The sequence below is a fragment of the Geotrypetes seraphini genome, chromosome 4 (assembly GCF_902459505.1).
Source record: "Geotrypetes seraphini chromosome 4, aGeoSer1.1, whole genome shotgun sequence".
NCBI classification, from domain to species: Eukaryota; Metazoa; Chordata; class Amphibia; order Gymnophiona; family Dermophiidae; genus Geotrypetes; species Geotrypetes seraphini.
Window position 1 is genome coordinate 4,949,608 of NC_047087.1, and position 17,315 is coordinate 4,966,922.

Consider the following 17,315-nt stretch of genomic DNA (forward strand, 5'->3'; position numbering starts at 1 on the left):
AAAGGATAAGACAAGAGATTAGGTAAAAAGTAGCTGAAGTTTAAATATAAATTTAGCCCTTAAAAGGGCAATTATTATCCAAAAGCATCTTGGAATAAAAAAGTTTTTAATTTAATTTTAAATTGTTTTATATCAGATTCGTAGCGCAGATAAATTGGTAAAGAATTCCACAAAGTGGGGGCAGTAACAGCAAAGTTATTGAAGCTCAACGTATTAATAGATTTTAACGAAGGTATAACTAAAAGATTTTGGGAAACTGAGCGCAGAGATTTTGGTGTGCTATACGGGATTAGGAGTCTGTTAATGAAATCAGGTTGATTGTTCAGTTTTGTTGTGAGTGTTAAAAGTAAAATTTTATAGCTAATTCTGTGCTCAACTGGTAACCAATGAGTGTTGATCAAGAGGGGGGAGATGTGATCATATTTTTTTGCCCCGCTAATGATCTTAATAGCAGTGTTTTGGATGATCTGTAGTCGTCTAATCTCCTTTTTTGTAATGCCCTTATACAGAGCGTTGCAATAATCTATGCATGAAATCACCAAAGAATTAATTAGTGTATTTAGTGCCGGTACAGCGGCATGATAACCTTCTCTGATCTGTTCGTGATCCCCTTCTTAATCATTCCTACCATTCTGTTCGCTCTTTTCACTGCCGCTGCGCATTGTGCGGACAGCTTCATCGACTTGTCGACCAGTACTCCCAAGTCTCTTTCCTGGGGGGGGGTGTCTCTCCAACCCGCCCCGGACATCTTGTATTCGTGTATGGGATTTTTGATACCGACATGCATTACCTTACACTTATCCACGTTGAACCTCATTTGCCATATCGCTGCCCGTTTCTCAAGCATGGTTATGTCGTGTCGCAGACCTTCACAATCCTGTGTCTTCACTACTTTGAATAACTTCGTATCATCTGCAAATTTAATCACCTCACTCGTCGTACCCATTTCCAGATCGTTTATGAATATGTTGAGCACGGGTCCAAGCACCGAGCCCTGCAGCACCCCACTGATGACGTTCTTCCAGTCCGAGTATTGTCCATTTACCCCCACTCTCTGTTTCCTATGCTCCAGCCAGTTTTTAATCCACGTGAGTACTTCACCCTTGATTCCATGGCTCTCAATTTTCCGAAGTAGTCATTCATGCGGAACCTTGTCGAACGTCTTCTGAAAATCCAGATATACAATGTCAACTGGGTCATCCTTGTCTATCTGCCTGTTTACTCCCTCGAAGAAGTGCAGCAAGATCATCCTTTGCTGAAGCCGTGCTGACTGGTCTTCATCAGATTATGTCCGTCAAGGTGATCAATGATGCGATCTTTTATCAGCGCCTCTACCATCTTTCCCGGTACCGAGGTCAGACTCACCGGTCTGTAGTTTCCTGGGTCTCCCCTTTTTTGAAGATCGGCGTAACATTTGCCACCTTCCAGTCTTCCGGAATCTTTCCCGATTTGATCGACAGATTGGCTATTAGTTGAAGCAGTTCAGCTATAGTCCCTTTCAGTTCCTTGAAGACCCTCGGATGGATGCCATCCGGTCCCAGGGATTTGTCACTCTTAAGCCTATTAATCTGCCTGCATACTTCTTCTAGACCAGGGGTAGGGAACTCCGGTCCTCAAGAGCCATATTTCAGTCGGGTTTTCAGGATTTCCCCAATGAATATGCATTGAAAACGGTGCATGTAAATAGATCTCATGCATATTCATTGGGGAAATCCTGAAAACCCGACTGGAATACGGCTCTCGAGGACCGGAGAGCCCTACCCCTGTTCTAGACTGACCGTCAATCTTGTCAGTTTCCCATCTTTGCCTCCAGCATATGGTCCAGGGGTAGGGAACTCCGGTCCTCGAGAGCCGTATTCCAGTTGGGTTTTCAGGATTTCCCCAATGAATATGCATGAGATCTATTTTCATGCACTGCTTTCAATGCATATTCATTAAGGAAATCCTGAAAACCTGACTGGAATATGGCTCTCGAGGACCGGCGTTCTCTACCCCTGGTATAGTCTTTTGGATTCCAGTATGTTGTGTATATACTCTTTGGTAAATACAGATGCAAAAAAATGTGTTCAGTTTATCGGCGATGGCTTTGTCCTCCTTTAGCACTCCCTTTATTCCATGATCCCACCGCTCCCTTTATTCCACGGACCCACCGCTTCCTTTGCGGGTCATTTCCCCTTAATATATTGAAAGAAGGGCTTGAAGTTCTTCGCCTCCTTGGCTATTTTTTCCTCGTAGTCTCTTTTGGCCACTTTTACCGCTTTATGGCACCTGCGTTGATGCTGTTTGTGCTTTTTCCAGTTTTTGTCCATTTTTGACCTTTTCCATTCCTTAAATGAAATCTTCTTGTTTCTGATTGCTTCCTTCACTGCTACAGTGAGCCACGCTGGTTCTTTGTTCTTTTTCCTCTTGAATCCTTTGTTGATACGCCTTGGTGACTGTGTCCTTAAAAAGGGACCATGCCTGCTCTAGCATTTTTACAGTGCTTATCTTCTTTTTGATCTTCTTCCCTACGTGACAGATCACTCAGTCAGGGTAAGTATTACTGCTTTTTCGGGTTCCTCTCCACAGTGTCCCTTTAATGAAGGTTTATTATTAGATATGTACATCTTCTAAACTAGTGATTGCAAATTTGGGACCTGCTCAACCTTTGTTTTGCTCATCAGCTAGTTTGTTTGGCCCCAGAAAATTTTTTTTCGGCCAATGTGGCCCAGGGAAGCCAAAAGGTTGGACACCCCTGATGTAAACCATTCCAGTACTGTTCCTTGTATGCCTAAGTTCTTCAGTTTAGCAATCATTACTGCAAGATTAACAGTATTGAACGCTCCAGATACATCAAGAGAGATCAAACAAAAAACATTGTCCATCCAAGCCTTTCATTAACGTATCAATAAGTGACAGCAGCAAAAATTCAACACTATGCGCCACCCGAAAACCATACTGACATGGATCTAAACAATGAACTTCCTGAACATGTTCTAATTGACATAGCACTAACTTTTCAGTGGCTTTCCCAAGAAAAGGGACCACAGATAATAATATAGCTTCCTTTCAAATGGAAGAGACTTGCTAGAGGCTGCATGCACCGCCTGAACCACCCCTCTCATAACTTTCCCTCTGGCAGAACATAAAATCAGGGCATTACTCTTCCCTCCACATACAGATGTTCCTATCCGACCTCTCCTCTCCTTGAAGTCGGGCCCCCCTCAATCAAGGCTAACAAAGCAAGTAACTTTGATTTTCTCAATGGCAACTTATATATAGGCTCCTGGCCAGACAACCCCAAAATCATGTGATCCAGTCCTGGCTCTTCGTCAAACAAATCACCTGCCAGCAAGGACATTTCCTCCAAGACCTCATCAGCTGACACTCCAATAGGGGACTCTCGACGCCATACCCAGCTTCCGGTAAGTCACTGCAACTCCCAATCACGAACAAGCCTCTGGAAAAGCCACCTCCAAGGAACAAGAAAAGGTCCTGAGCCTCGGAGGTCTTGAACTTTATACCCTTTCTCATGACCCTGTGCTCCTTTGCCCCTGCCCAATCAAAGTTTTCCAGCAGCCATTCCCACCACTCCCCTACCCACCTGCAGTACTCATCCCCTTTTTCTCTCGCCCTGACCACCATCACTGGACTACCAACCCCCTTCCAGAAGACCTTTCTAGAAGGTCTTGATGGGTGACCAACTCAGGCCTTTCAGCCCATTGTTATAATTGTTGTCAAGACAAGCTCTTGGGCTCTACCTTCAGTATACTTGCTTCTGCCCTATTGACCATTCCTTTTTAACTCTTTTCTGCCTCTCACTCTTCTTTTTACTCTCAGCTACCCATCAAATTTTAATCTTTCACCCATTAGCTCTCCTTTTTCCCATTTCACTCGTTCCTTAACCCTCCATTCCCTTTTATATTTAATCTACTCCCCATTACCACATTTCTATCCTCTGTAATCACTATCCTCTCATTCATTTCCTTGCTACCCCTCCTGGCCTCTCCAATAGGGTGGAGACCATCCCCAGCATCATCCTCCACTTTTCTAGCCCAGCATTGGCTCCCACTTCCTCCCTCCATACTCTCATAGCCTGACCTCTCCCTGTCCTTTCTCCCCTCCTGTCCTCTCCCCCATGGTCCAACATTTCTCCCTCTCTTATCCCTCACTCCCATTGTTTGACATCTCTCCATCACTCCCTTCTGCTCCTGGATTTATCTCCCTCTTTCTCCCCTCTCCACCTGCTGTGTATCTCTCCCTCGCTCTAATACACTCCCATGTCCAAAATCTCTTTCTATCTTCCTCCCTTGTGCCCTACGTCCAGCATCTCTCTCTCCCTTGCATTCTAGATCTAACATCTCTCGTCACCCTCCCCCCATGCAGCATTCTTTCCCTTTCACTGCCATATCCAACATTTTTGCCTCTTACCCACTATCTACCATCTTTCTTCCCTTCCCTTATGCCCTGAGTCAAATATCTCTCCCACCATAATGTCTAACATTTCTCCCTCTCTTTCCATGCACCATCTCTCCACCCCTAAGACCCATCATGTCTCCCTCTCTCGCCCCTCTCCAACCTACTCGAATGTGCTGTTCACCGCCGTTGCCTGGCCTTCCTTTCTTCTCAAGATATTCTTGACTCACTTCAATTAGGCTTTCGCTCTCACCATTCTATGGAAACTGCCCTTGCAAAAATCTTTAACGACCCGTTCATGGCCAAATCTAATGGCTTCTACTCTTATCCCTGTCTGCTGTCTTTGATACTGCTGATCACCACCTACTCTTCGATATGCTGTCCTCACTGGGTTTCCAGGATTCTGTTCTCTCCTGGTTTTTTTCCTATCTCTCCCATTGTACTTTCAGTATATGTTACAGTGGATCCTTCTCCGCTGCCATCCCACTGTCTGTTGGTGTACCTCAAGGCTCTGTCTTGGACCCTCTCCTCTTCTCCATATATACCTGCTCTCTTGGAACACTGATCTCCTCCCATGATATTCAATATCACCCAAAAGATCATAAGAATATCCTTACTGGGTCAGACCAATGGTCCATCAAGCCCAATAGCCCATTCTCACAGTGGCCAATCCAGGTCCATAGTACTTGGCCAAAACCCAAGGAGTAGTAATATTCCATGCTACCAATCCAGGACAAGCAGTGGCTTGCTCCATGTCTTTCTCATTAACAGACTATGGACTTTTCCTCCAGGAAATTGTCCAACCAGATATGCTATCTGCTCTTACCACAACCTCTGGCAATGTGTTCCAAAGATTAATTATTCTCTTAATGAAAAAAATTTCCTCCTATTGGTTTTAAAAGTATTCCCCTGTAACTTCAAGTGTCCCCTAGTCTTTGTAATTTTTGACAGAGTGAAAAATCGATCCACTTGTACCTGTTCTACTCCACTCAGGATTTTGTAGACTTAATCATATCTCCCCTTAGCCGTCTCTTTTCCAAGCTGAAGAGCCCTAACCTTTTTAGTCTTTCCTCATATGAGAGGAGTTCCATCCCCTTTATCATCTTGGTCGTTCTTCTTTGAACCTTTTCTAGCGCCACTATATCTTTCTTGAGATAAGGAGACCAGAATTGAATGCAATACTCCAGATCAGGTAGGGGCATTATAACATTCTTAGTCTTGTTAACCAATAGATCAATAAGCCTTTTTAAACTAACAAAAAAAGATACGATGTCACAAGGAGACAATTGATGCTTTAACACTGAACTCAACAGCAAAATGCTCTCAGACTACTTCAATGACAAAGTAGATAAAATACGGTCTCACCTCGACTCCACCATTCTACAGACATCATTCCCCCATGACTCAGACAAGATAATTAAAACTACAACTGGGAACCTAACTCACTTCAAGATGTCTCCCACAATTACATCACCAAAATACTAGACACTATTCACCCTTCTGGCTCCATCCTAGACCTCTGTCTGTCATACCTACTAGTGGCTGTGAAAGACTTCTTCTATCCTTCCTCTCATCAACAGGCTTAGTGCCTCTCTATAAACAGGCTTAGTGCCCACAAACTGGAAGTCATCAGACCGATCTTTAAAAAAACCCCACAGTTGACCCTAATGTGCCTGGCAACTTTAGACCTGTCTCCAACCTACACTTTGTCTCCAAGATCATGGAAAAAAACAGTACTAAGTCAATTACATGTCTTCATCAACAAACAAAAAGCCCTATCCACTTTCCAATCAGGATTCAGGAAATTCCACAGTACTAAAATCGTTCTTCTTGACATCGTCGACAACTGCTGGAAACTCATGGATAAGGGTAATGATGAACTACTGAATCTGCTGGATCTCCGCAATGTTCAACACTGCTTACCATCCTCTCCTCATTGCACAGCTCTCTGAATTTGGAATCCTAGACAATGCATTACAATGGTTGACCTCCTTCCTGAATAATAGATCCCAAAACATACTATTCAATGATGCACTATCGAAACCTAAACCAATCAAATACAGTGTTCTACAAGTGACTCTACTATCCCATTATTCAGGCTCTACATTAGACCTTAAATATAGCCCGCAAAAACCAAATACAGATTCACTCCTTCACGGATGACATCCAACTATACCTACCGCTAGGAGAAAACTGTGATACCCAGTTCACAAAATTCTTAAACAGCCTCTCGGAAAAAAACTGGATGTCCATGAACAAATTACAAGTAAACACCACCAAAACGGAACTCCTTTGGATCTAAAAAAAAAAGCTGCAACTGCTCCTGTCCCTTGCTATGCTGGGACTCAACGACCATAACTGCAGAAGACCAAGTGTGCAACCAAGGAATACTCCTAGACTCTAACCTATCGCTTTCCAACCATATCTTTCAGATGATATCTTTCTCATTTTACTGCCTGCAACAACTCCAGAAAATAAGGAACTACTTTTCTGAATCTGACTTCACCGAACTACTCTAAGCCTTAAGACTACTGCAACGCGCTATTCAACGGTCTCATGGTGAAGAACGTACGACATCTCCAACATGGCAACAGACTACTAAAAAACCCTCCATGCCTGCAACTCTGTCTCCGCTCCCAGGATGAAATACGCCTCACAATGCCCCCTGGTTGTGCCAAACAACATTCTCACTCCTACTTCATACTAAGCCATTGGAACTGACTGCCCCCGCAGATCAAATCCCTTGAAGGACTCCTCAACTTTAGGAAAGCAATAAAAAAAAACATACCTCTTCATCTAACTGTCCCACCACAACTGATGGATCAAAAATAAATATATATTGGCACTAGATCCTCGGTATGTGTCATGTTAGGATAAAACTTATATTGAAACATCTTGAACTGTAACTTTGGCAAATTTAACCAGTATACCAGTAAACTGTATATTATGTATATTGGTATTAGAATAGTGTTACTGAGTCAGACCAATGGTAAGAGCGGATAGCATAGCTGGTTTTAAGAAAGGTTTGGACAAGATCCTGGGGGAAAAGTCCATAGGTCTGTTATTGAGAAAGACATGGGGGAAGCCATAGTTACAGCCATTGCTTGCCCTGTATCAGTAGCATGAAATACTCTTTGGGTTTTGGCCAGGTACTAGGGACCTGGATTGGCCACTGTGAGAACGGGCTACTGGGCTTGATGGACCATTGGTCTGACCCAGTAAGGCTATTCTTATGTTCTTATGTCCATCTAGCCTGGTATCCTGTCTTCATGGAGGCCAATCCAAGTGCCTTACAAAAACCCAACCAGTAGCAGCATTCCTTGTATATATCAAGTTAGGATCAAAACTTGTACTGCAACTATGGTAAATTGTAACCTGTTAATTGTATATTTATATTATATATGTTAACTTGTAACCCATTCTGAGCTTTGGGGAAAACAGGATAGAAGACAAATTAATTAATTAAATAAATAAATAAATAAATGCTGATTTCTCCCAAATCTACTTCTCCACACCAGATTATCTCTACAGGAATTCTGGCTTGAATCTCAACCAGCCTGACCGACATTGCCGTTTGGATGCCTCACCGCCATCTAAAATTGAATATGGCTAAAACTGAATTCCTGCCGTTCTCTATTTTGGTGGATGACACTCTCTGTATTGTCAGACTCTTCTCTCTCCTTCTCCACTCAGATCCAACAAACTGCTAAAACCTGTCTCTTCTTCCTCTATAAGCAAAATCCAACCTCTCCTCTCCGAGCACATTACCAAAACCTCTCATCTCCTCTTGCTTAGTAAACTGGAACGTATTTCTGGTAAGAGCTGATTGAGTAGCTGGTTTTAAGAAAGGTTTGGACAAGTTCCTGGAGGAAAAGTCCATAGTCTGTTATTGAAAAAGACATGGGGGAGGCCACTGCTTGCCCTGGATCGGTAGCATGGAATGTTGTTACTCTTTGGGATTCTGGTGGAATTTGCTATTCTTTGAGATTCTGTATGGAATGTTGCTACTCGTTCAGTTTTGGTCAGGTACTAGTGACCTGGATTGGCCACCGTGAGAACGGGCTACTGGGCTTGATGGACCATTGATCTGACCTAGTAAGGCTATTCTTATGTTCCTCCACTGTGGTATGTAATGCAATTGCAGTTGTAATAGAAGTAATGCAGTTATGATCTTGTATAGTAGTTTATATGGTAAATAGAGAGTTCCAATTAAATGCTTTTGATACTAAAGATTAGCAGGAATTGAAGTCTGTAAATTTGGGATGATAAGCTCCTTAGGAATTAACCTCTCTGTGGAGATATGACATCAGCTGTCACTCCAAATGTGGAACAAATTTGCTTACTGTAAAATCATAGTGGCCGCTAGTTTCAGGTTTGATTAGCTGAAGTTTAATTGATGGAGGTTATTTTGCTTGGAGGTAGAATATGGCCTTTTATTATTTAAATTATTATAAACTATTTGGGTGATTCTAAATAACTTCCAGGATCTGTTGGGTGTAACAAAGATGCAAAGTTTTTAGGTTCAACAATTTTTATTGATGACTCTCCAATACAGCAATAAAAATGTAGAAAAGTACAACTCAGGTCATCCAGTACGAAATAATAACATCCCCATTCCCACATGAAAGTTAGAAGGGGTCCCAAAGGTCCCATGATAGAAAGAGTAAAAAGGTAAAGAACAAGCCCGTTCTTATAGTGGCCAATCCAGGTCACTGGTACCTGGCCAAAATCCAAGGAGTAGCAAAATTCCATGCAAGCAGAGGCTTCCCCCATGTCTTAATAACAGATTATGGACTTTTCCTCCAGGAATTTGTCCAAACCTTTCTTAAAACCAGCTATGGTATACAGAATTTACTGATGTGACATACATAAGTCTACAATGGAACCTTATAAACCTCATTGTGGAAGCAGCCTTAGAAACATAGAAAATGACAGCAGAAAAGGGCTACGGCCCATCAAGTCTGCCCACTCTAATGACCCACTCCCAAACCCAACCCAAACTAAATTTGCAAAGGCCTCACACAAGTTGCATAATTTTAATCAAACTTGGAGGAGCTAAATTCTAAAAGAAAGGAACTTGCAGTGATTATTTTCAAGCACAAGTACTGGTCAGCTTATAGTGTTAGTAGGGAAATTATGGGCTTATTTTACTAAACTGTGGTAGAACTTTTTACTGCAGACCATTGAGGTAAATGCTCCAATACTCATTCAGTTCTTATGAGTGGCGAAGCATTTACATCTCCAGACCATGGTATAAAGCTCTATTGTGGTTTAGTAAAAGCCAACTATATTACAATTAAATTACATTTATAAATTAAGGAATAATTTTGAGGAATGTATTGCTCTTGATTATAATTTTTCAGTGCATATAATCCCACATTCAGTGACATCAATGTGGATTGTTTTTTGTTTTTTTTTTACTCTGGATTGTGCTGGTATAATGTCCATAGTGTAGAGCAGAGTCTGTACTCCTTTGCCCTATTTTAATAAGAATCTATATCAACATGGCTGTTGAGGTGTTACATTGGGCAAGAATAGTGGGATATGAGAGACAAAGAAAAGTTGCCAAATCCAGTCTGGGGAACAGAGGCTAATGTTGGACGGACTTGTACAGGCTGTGTCCCACACTTGGCCAAATCTGGCATAGGGATAAAGAGGCCAATGATGAATAGACTTGTACATTCTGTGTCCCGCATGTGGCAAGGGAAAGGTAAAGGTTAGGCAACTCTAGTGGGTTAATCACTTTATTACATACTGCGAGAGGGAGGACTGTGTGGTCTAGGAAGGAAGGCATCTTGACTGATAAGTTGAACACTGTCAGTAGTACACCACGTATCATCCCTATCATGTTTGGCTGTCTATATGGTTGACATGGTGGTGACTTCACACCCAGCATTTAAACATGAGTGATCTGGGCTTACATGGAGTGGTGGGCAAGGCTCTGGTCATCTTGTTGGGAAGCCTGGATGGACCATGAGGGTCTTTTTCTGCTTTCATTTACTGTGCATAGTTGTCCTTTAACTAAATACAAAATGGGAAACATCTCAATGATACTTTCTCTTGTTACTTGTGCATAGTGGCATAGCGAGGGTAGAACTCCCCCCCCCCCCCCACACACACCTGTCCGCTCTTCCCCCATACCTCTTTAAATCTTTGCCAGTGCAAGCAGCTTCTCAGGCCTGCTACTTGCACTGGTGTTGGCATTCCCTCTGATGTCATTTCCTGGCCCTGTGACCCAGAAGTGATTTCGAAGGGGAGGTAGGCCAGCGCAAGCAGGCTGGAGAAGTTGCTTGCGCTGAAGATTTAAAGAGGTATGGGGGAGGGTGTGAGTATGGCATGGGAGGGAGGGTTGTGGAGAGGTGCCGATGCACCCACCAAGATGGTTCCTGGGGCAATCTGCCCCTCATTACTACACCACTTCTTGGGCACAGTTTGAGTAAGCATAAAAAGTTGGTAATCATGATATTTTTTGAATACATTTAAACAAAGTTTCTGTCTCAGAGGTATTTAACTACATCTGCATTGATTTGGGAACCTAAATGTGCCAGACTTGTTTGCAAGTTTTGTTAAAATAGCTCTGCAAGTTATCAGCCTGTGCTTGCATTTTCTGAGATTGGAGGGTAATAATCTCTTGTGCCATTAGCAGAGGGATACTAACTGCAAACTCTGGTAGTCTTCAGTGGGCCTCACTCTTCACATTCATACAACCAAACTTTAGTTTTCGATTTCAGGCTTGAGTTTGGCCAGAATGAGGCAGTAAGTTTAGCTGTAGTTTGGGCTATTTTGGTTGGCTTTTATTTCTTGGGGGGGGGGGGGGGTGAGTAAGCAGTGGGAGATGCCTTCAGTGGTGTAGTAAGTGGGGATGGACCATCCTCAGTGCTGGGTTGGTGGGGGCATAACACCTCTTCCCCCCCCCCCATCACCTCTTTAAAATCTGCCAGCTGCTGCTGACCTGGCTCCTTCTGACATCACTTCCAGGAAGTGATGTCAGAGGGAAAGCCAATGCCAGCATGAGGAGCAGGCCAGAGAAGCTGGTATGGGGTAGGAAGGGACAGCCCACGGCCCTCTTTTGCCCACTGCATTCTCTCTGAAAGATGCCCTAATTTGGCCTTTATCTGTCATCAGTGGCAAATGTGCAAATTGGGCCTTCCAGAAAGTGCACCGTGGGAGGCTTTGCCAGGTGCAGCTGCCCTGCTGGAAAATGAGCGCCCGAGACGTCCTCAGGGGTTTCCAAGGCAACGCTGCTGAGCGGGGAGGGGCGCCGAGTCTCCCGAAGGCGCGAGCCCTCTCTGCTGCAACGGTCTCCAGCTCGAGGACAATCAAGAGCGGCACCAGGCGCCATTGGCCCGCTCGTCTTCGTGACCTCGTCCCAACACTGAGGAGCGGCGCTTCGCTCGAGCTATTGATGCCGTGGAGACTCCTCCCGCAGGGGGCGGGGCTCCTGCTTCAGGCCGAAACCCCGCCTCCCCGCTAGGTAACCTCAGACCCCGCCCATAGGAGAAGCCCGAGAAGGAGAGAATCAGGGAGGCAGCAGCGCAAAGCATGGCAGGTGAGACAGACGGACGGATGGGAGAGGGGGCAGACAGACACACAGACAGAGGGGGAGAGGGGAGGGGAGGGGCAGACAGACACAGATAGAGGGGGGAGGGGGGATGAGGCAGACAGACACACAGACAGAGGGGGAGGGAGGGGGGCAGACAGACACACAGATAGAGGGGGGGCAGACAGACACAGACAGAGGGGTAGTGGGCAGACAGACACACAGACAGAGGGGGAGGGAGGGGGGCAGACAGACACACAGATAGAGGGGGGGCAGACAGACACAGACAGAGGGGGAGGGAGGCAGACAGACACACAGATAGAGGGGGGGCATACAGACACAGACAGAGGGGGGAGGGGGCAGACAGACACATAGACAGAGGGGGAGGGAGGGGGGCAGACAGACACACAGACAGAGGGGGGAGGAGGCAGACAGACACACAGACAGAGGGGGAGGGAGGGAGGCAGACAGACACACAGATAGAGGGGGGGCAGACAGACACAGACAGAGGGGGAGGGAGGCAGACAGACACACAGATAGAGGGGGGGCATACAGACACAGACAGAGGGGGGAGGGGGGAGGAGGCAGACAGACACATAGACAGAGGGGGAGGGAGGGGGGCAGACAGACACACAGACAGAGGGGGGAGGAGGCAGACAGACACACAGACAGAGGGGGAGGGAGGGAGGCAGACAGACACACAGATAGAGGGGGGGCAGACAGACACAGACAGAGGGGTAGTGGGCAGACAGACACACAGACAGAGGGGGGGGGCAGACAGACACAGACAGAGGGGTAGTGGGCAGACAGACACACAGACAGGGGGGGAGGGGGGCAGACAGAGGGGGAGGGGCAGACAGACACCGATAGAGGGGGAGGGGGAAGAGGCAGGCAGACAGACACAAAGACAGAGGGGGAGGGGGAGACAGACACACAGACAGAGGAGGGGGCAGACAGACACAGACGGAGGGGGAGGGGGGAGGAGGCAGACAGACACACAGAAAGAGGGGGAGGGGGCAGACAAACACAGACAAAGGGGGAGAGGGGAGGGGGCAGACAGACACAGAGAGGGGGAGGAGGCAGACACACAGACAGAGGGGGAGGAGAAGACAGAGGGGGGGAGGGGGCAGACAGACAGACAATGAATGCAGACAGGCTAAGGTTGCTGACCAGAGCATTTGTTTTCAGGCAGGAGAGCCCTCATCATCTTGGCCCACCCCGAGAAGACCTCCTTCAGCTGGGCCATGATGGATGCTGCTCAGGAGGCTCTGCAGAAGCAGGGATGGAAGGTCACTGTCTCTGACCTCTGCGCCATGAACTTTAACCCTGTCGTCTCTCGCCAGGACATTGCAGGTACTGACCCCTGACCCCTGGCCTCCTAGCTAAGGGAGACCTGACCCCACCTGACCTGACCTTCTCCATCTGCTGTTGTGCATTAGGTGACCCTAAGGAGCCAGCTAACTTCAAGTATGGCAGCGAGTCCATGCTGGCGTGGAAAGAGGGCCGGCTCGCCCAGGACATCGCCCAGGAACAGAAGAAGCTCAACGCTGCGGACCTGCTTATTTTCCAGGTAAGACCTTTCCCAAACTCTTCATCCACCCGAAAAACAAGGCTGATGTTCATAATGCTGTTCAAGTGAATCTTCCAACTTCTAATAGCTTTCTCAAGGAGAAATGTTCTAAACTTCACGAACCCACAGTGCCAGCAGACTCAAACCCTTTGCATAAGGTAAAACTCTTCATAGTTTATAAATCTTTCCTTTTGGCTAAGTCTAAATAAAAATACTGTCATTTATAGCTAAAGAGAAACTGACTTCTTTTACTTTTGTGATTATGATTAACATACTGAGGGCCACGGGTTTGACACCACTGAAATATATAGTCAAATTGCAATGTAATTTCAGTAACAGCAACACAAAATCATTCCAGTGCCAGATACCACACCTTGCAAATAAGCTACACAGGAACTATTTCGCAAGTAGAAGCTACATTTCCATCTAGGACTAGTAACAGTAGCTATCGTTGGGAAGTAGTTGGGAAGCAGAAACAGGTATCAAACACTGCATTTCTTTGCTCTTCCCAGTTTAAAAACAAGAGCAGCCTTACTGGGTCAGACCAATGGTCCATCCAGCCCAATATCCCATCTCCACGGAGGCCAGTCCAAATTGCAAGCACCTAGCAAAAATGCAATAGTAGCAGCATTCCAGGGCAAGCAGCAACTTCCCCCATGTCTGTCTCAACAGCAGATTATGGACTTTTTCCTCTAGGAACTTGTCCAAATCTTTTTTAAAACCAGCTACATTAACTGCTCTTACCACAACCTCTGGCAACACGTTCTCTGAGTGAAAAAAAATATTTCCTCCTATTGGTTTTAAAAGTATTACTCTGTAACTTTGAGTATCCCCTGTTCTTTGTAAATATCCTCTGCTCCTCTCGGTGAAAGATTATTGTCATAGAAAGCACAGGTTTGCTGTCTGTGTCCAATTTTTGGTCACTCGCCTCTCACCTTTCAGTACTGACATAGATCCTGATGGCTTCTGTTTCCTGGGCAAAGTGGACGGAGCCTGTCGGTCTGTATCTGCCATCAGCTGTCATGGAACTTTGTGGAAGAGTAGCGTCAATTCCCACTATAGCTCTCTGTGACTCTGGGCAAGTCACTTAACCCTCCATTGCCCCACCTTAGACTGTGGGCCTACTGCATGCAGGGACAGAGAAAGGACCTGCATATAATTGGTAAACAGAGGTAGACAAATTTGACAAACATGCTCAGAGGTAGAAATGTGGCGTGTGTGGGCATTCTAATGCATGTATCGTGCGGCTTTTCTCATTTATCAAAAGAGCATACAGTCCAGCACAAGAGCAGGCTATTGGCTACCTCTGTTCCAGGTTGCAGTATCTCTAAGCCTTTTATAGTTTTAAGTTGTATTGAAATAAGTGTTAGAAGAATGGTATCAGCCTTTTGGTATAAGTCTTTTGTTGACACTGAACACAAAGCAGAGTGAGAAGGGAAATACCATTGACAGAAGACATGATCTGCCCCTGTGATTAGTGCTGCTCAATTCAGGGAAAACCTTTTTAATTCAATTCGATTTGGCCTGTTGAATTGAATTTTCAATTTGATTCGATTCACTTTTCCTGCCCAATAGGGTGTTTGTTTGTTTGTTTTTTTCAAACATCCTGGCGGGTTTATTTTGTAGCTTCTTCACCCACCCCAGCCCCCTTTGTCCTCTCCAGCCCCAAACCGGCACTGTAGTGTAAACAAAAAAAGCTTTTCCTCTCTCTGTTAGGTCCTAGCTCACGTTCGCTGTCTAACACCAGATACACTTTTTAATCTGACATATTGTAATCACAAAAAGACTGGTCATCTTATTATTCAAATCATGTTGGTCCCAGGATTTGATTTTTATTTGTCTTTTAACTCACTTGACAGAATCTCCTGCCCATTTGACATTTTCTTCTTTCTCCATGCTTACCATCCATCTTCCATCTCTGTACCTTCCCTTCCACTGCCATATACAACATTTCTGTTTCTTTCACACTATCTACCATCTCTCTCTCTCTCCCTGCCTTTTGCTCTGGGTCAAACCTATTCTTCTCCCTGCAGCATCTCTCCTGTCCTCCCTTCCTTAAATCATGTGCACCATTTCTTTCTCCCCATGCACCATCTCTCCCTGCCCTGTACCCTGTGTCAGCATTTCTCCCTCCCTCTCCTCCACCATATGCAGGATATCTCCCTCTCACCCCTTTCTACTTCTGTTGCATCTCTACCTTCCTCTCCTCCATCCCCTCTCTAAGCAGCAGCTTTTCATCCCTCCCTTCCATTCCCCTGGGCAGCACCTCCTGACTGACCCTCCAACCCCCTTCAGACCTCTTAAAGTAGCAACAGCAATGGCTATGACCATCTTTGCAAAGACAGCACGGTGAATAGGCTTCTCACGACCTGCCTTCCAGGGCTTCCCTCTGCCGCATCATCAGTGACATGGCAGAAGGAAAGCCCTGGTGGGGCAGGCCAGGAGAACTGCCTGTTCACTGTGCTGCGTATGCCAAGCCAGTCACAGCCACTGCTGCAGCTACTTAAGAGGCCCAAATGTATGCTTGGAGTCAGCACTCACTGAATTGGTGAGTCCAATTTTAAAAAATAAATTTACTTGATTTAAATTGGCAAATCGGGTAGCACTACCTGTGATGCTGTGGCAGGATGTAGTCTAGTCACCGTGTTTAGAGGCCTTCGTGTAGATGCCCTTTTAATATTATGTTTGAGAGACAGGCTGAATGCGCAGTATGTGTAAAGGTGGGAAGGGGCAGGATTGCTCAAATATCAGTTGAGATGTGGCAGTATCTTGTTTTACTTCTTCATATAAGACAGAGAAAGTCATGTTCCCAACCCAATGGTAAAAGGGAGGGGTAATCGGTTCCTACATTGGCCTGAGATGAAAATAAAAACATTACAAGATGGAGAGAAAGCAAATAGGAAAGGAATGATATTTACAATTTCATTGTATAAATGACTAATGCAGTCATTCTTAAAAACAGAAAAGTGATAGGCAGCATTTCACATGGCGAAAGTTACTGACAGATGCTGTTCTAAGTGGAGGACCTGGAAAGAGGAGTCAGAGCCAGTAAAGTAGGTATTAAACCTTCAAATACCCAACATGGCAGGTTTCAGTGAAGAGGGTTTGAGATGTCTTAGGAACTGGGGAAGGGGTGGAACCAGGCTGCTGGCATCAACATGTAAAAAGGAGACAAAGCAGCTCTTAAACTAGAAACTGGGGGAAGGCTGACAGTATCTCTAAAAGATGGGAAAGATAAGGCATCCCAATAGCGAGGTTACAATCTAAACCATAGTAGGAGTAGAGTAGGTGTCCTTAAATACAGAGAAGACTGATTTTAAAGATTCCAAATGATCCTTGTCAACTACTGAGCAATTTCTAAATAGAAATGACAAATGTTTGAAATATCTGTATGCAAATATCAGCCAGGATCAAGATTTCATTACGATGGGTAAACACTTCAATTAGGCACAGGCAGTCCCCGGGTTCTTAAATTAAATTTTTATGTAACTTGGATCCTGTACAGTACACAGTCTATAAAAACATTAAATAAACAGTCCTCAAAACAAAGTACTATAGTTTAAATAGAAAGAAAAGAGAGGAGGTTTACACTTATTTTTGTTCTTCATCAGTCCCACTGTTCCCTCTCCAACATTTTCCCCTCTCATCTGTACCTTATACCTCTCCCACCACCATGTCCAATATTCTCCCTCCCTATGCCTAACAATTCACCTGCTTTCTTCATTTCCCCATGTGCATTTTTTTCCCTCTCACTCAGACACCTAATTTCCCTTTCTATTCCCTCCCTACTTCAGAATCTCTTTCCCTCAC

General features: G+C 45.0%; 1 protein-coding gene across 1 annotated transcript in view; it reads left to right on the forward strand.

Annotated features, from left to right (window-relative positions):
* The first annotated feature begins 11,696 nt into the window (after window positions 1-11,696).
* Window positions 11,697-17,315, forward strand: part of NQO1 (NAD(P)H quinone dehydrogenase 1) — a 47,919-nt gene continuing 42,300 nt past the window's right edge. Inside the window, exons 1-3 of the mRNA XM_033940044.1 lie at window positions 11,697-11,944; window positions 13,124-13,288; window positions 13,375-13,505. Of these exons, the coding sequence (XP_033795935.1) occupies window positions 11,938-11,944; window positions 13,124-13,288; window positions 13,375-13,505 (303 nt within the window). The 5' untranslated portion in view covers window positions 11,697-11,937. The remainder of the gene's footprint in view (window positions 11,945-13,123; window positions 13,289-13,374; window positions 13,506-17,315) is intronic.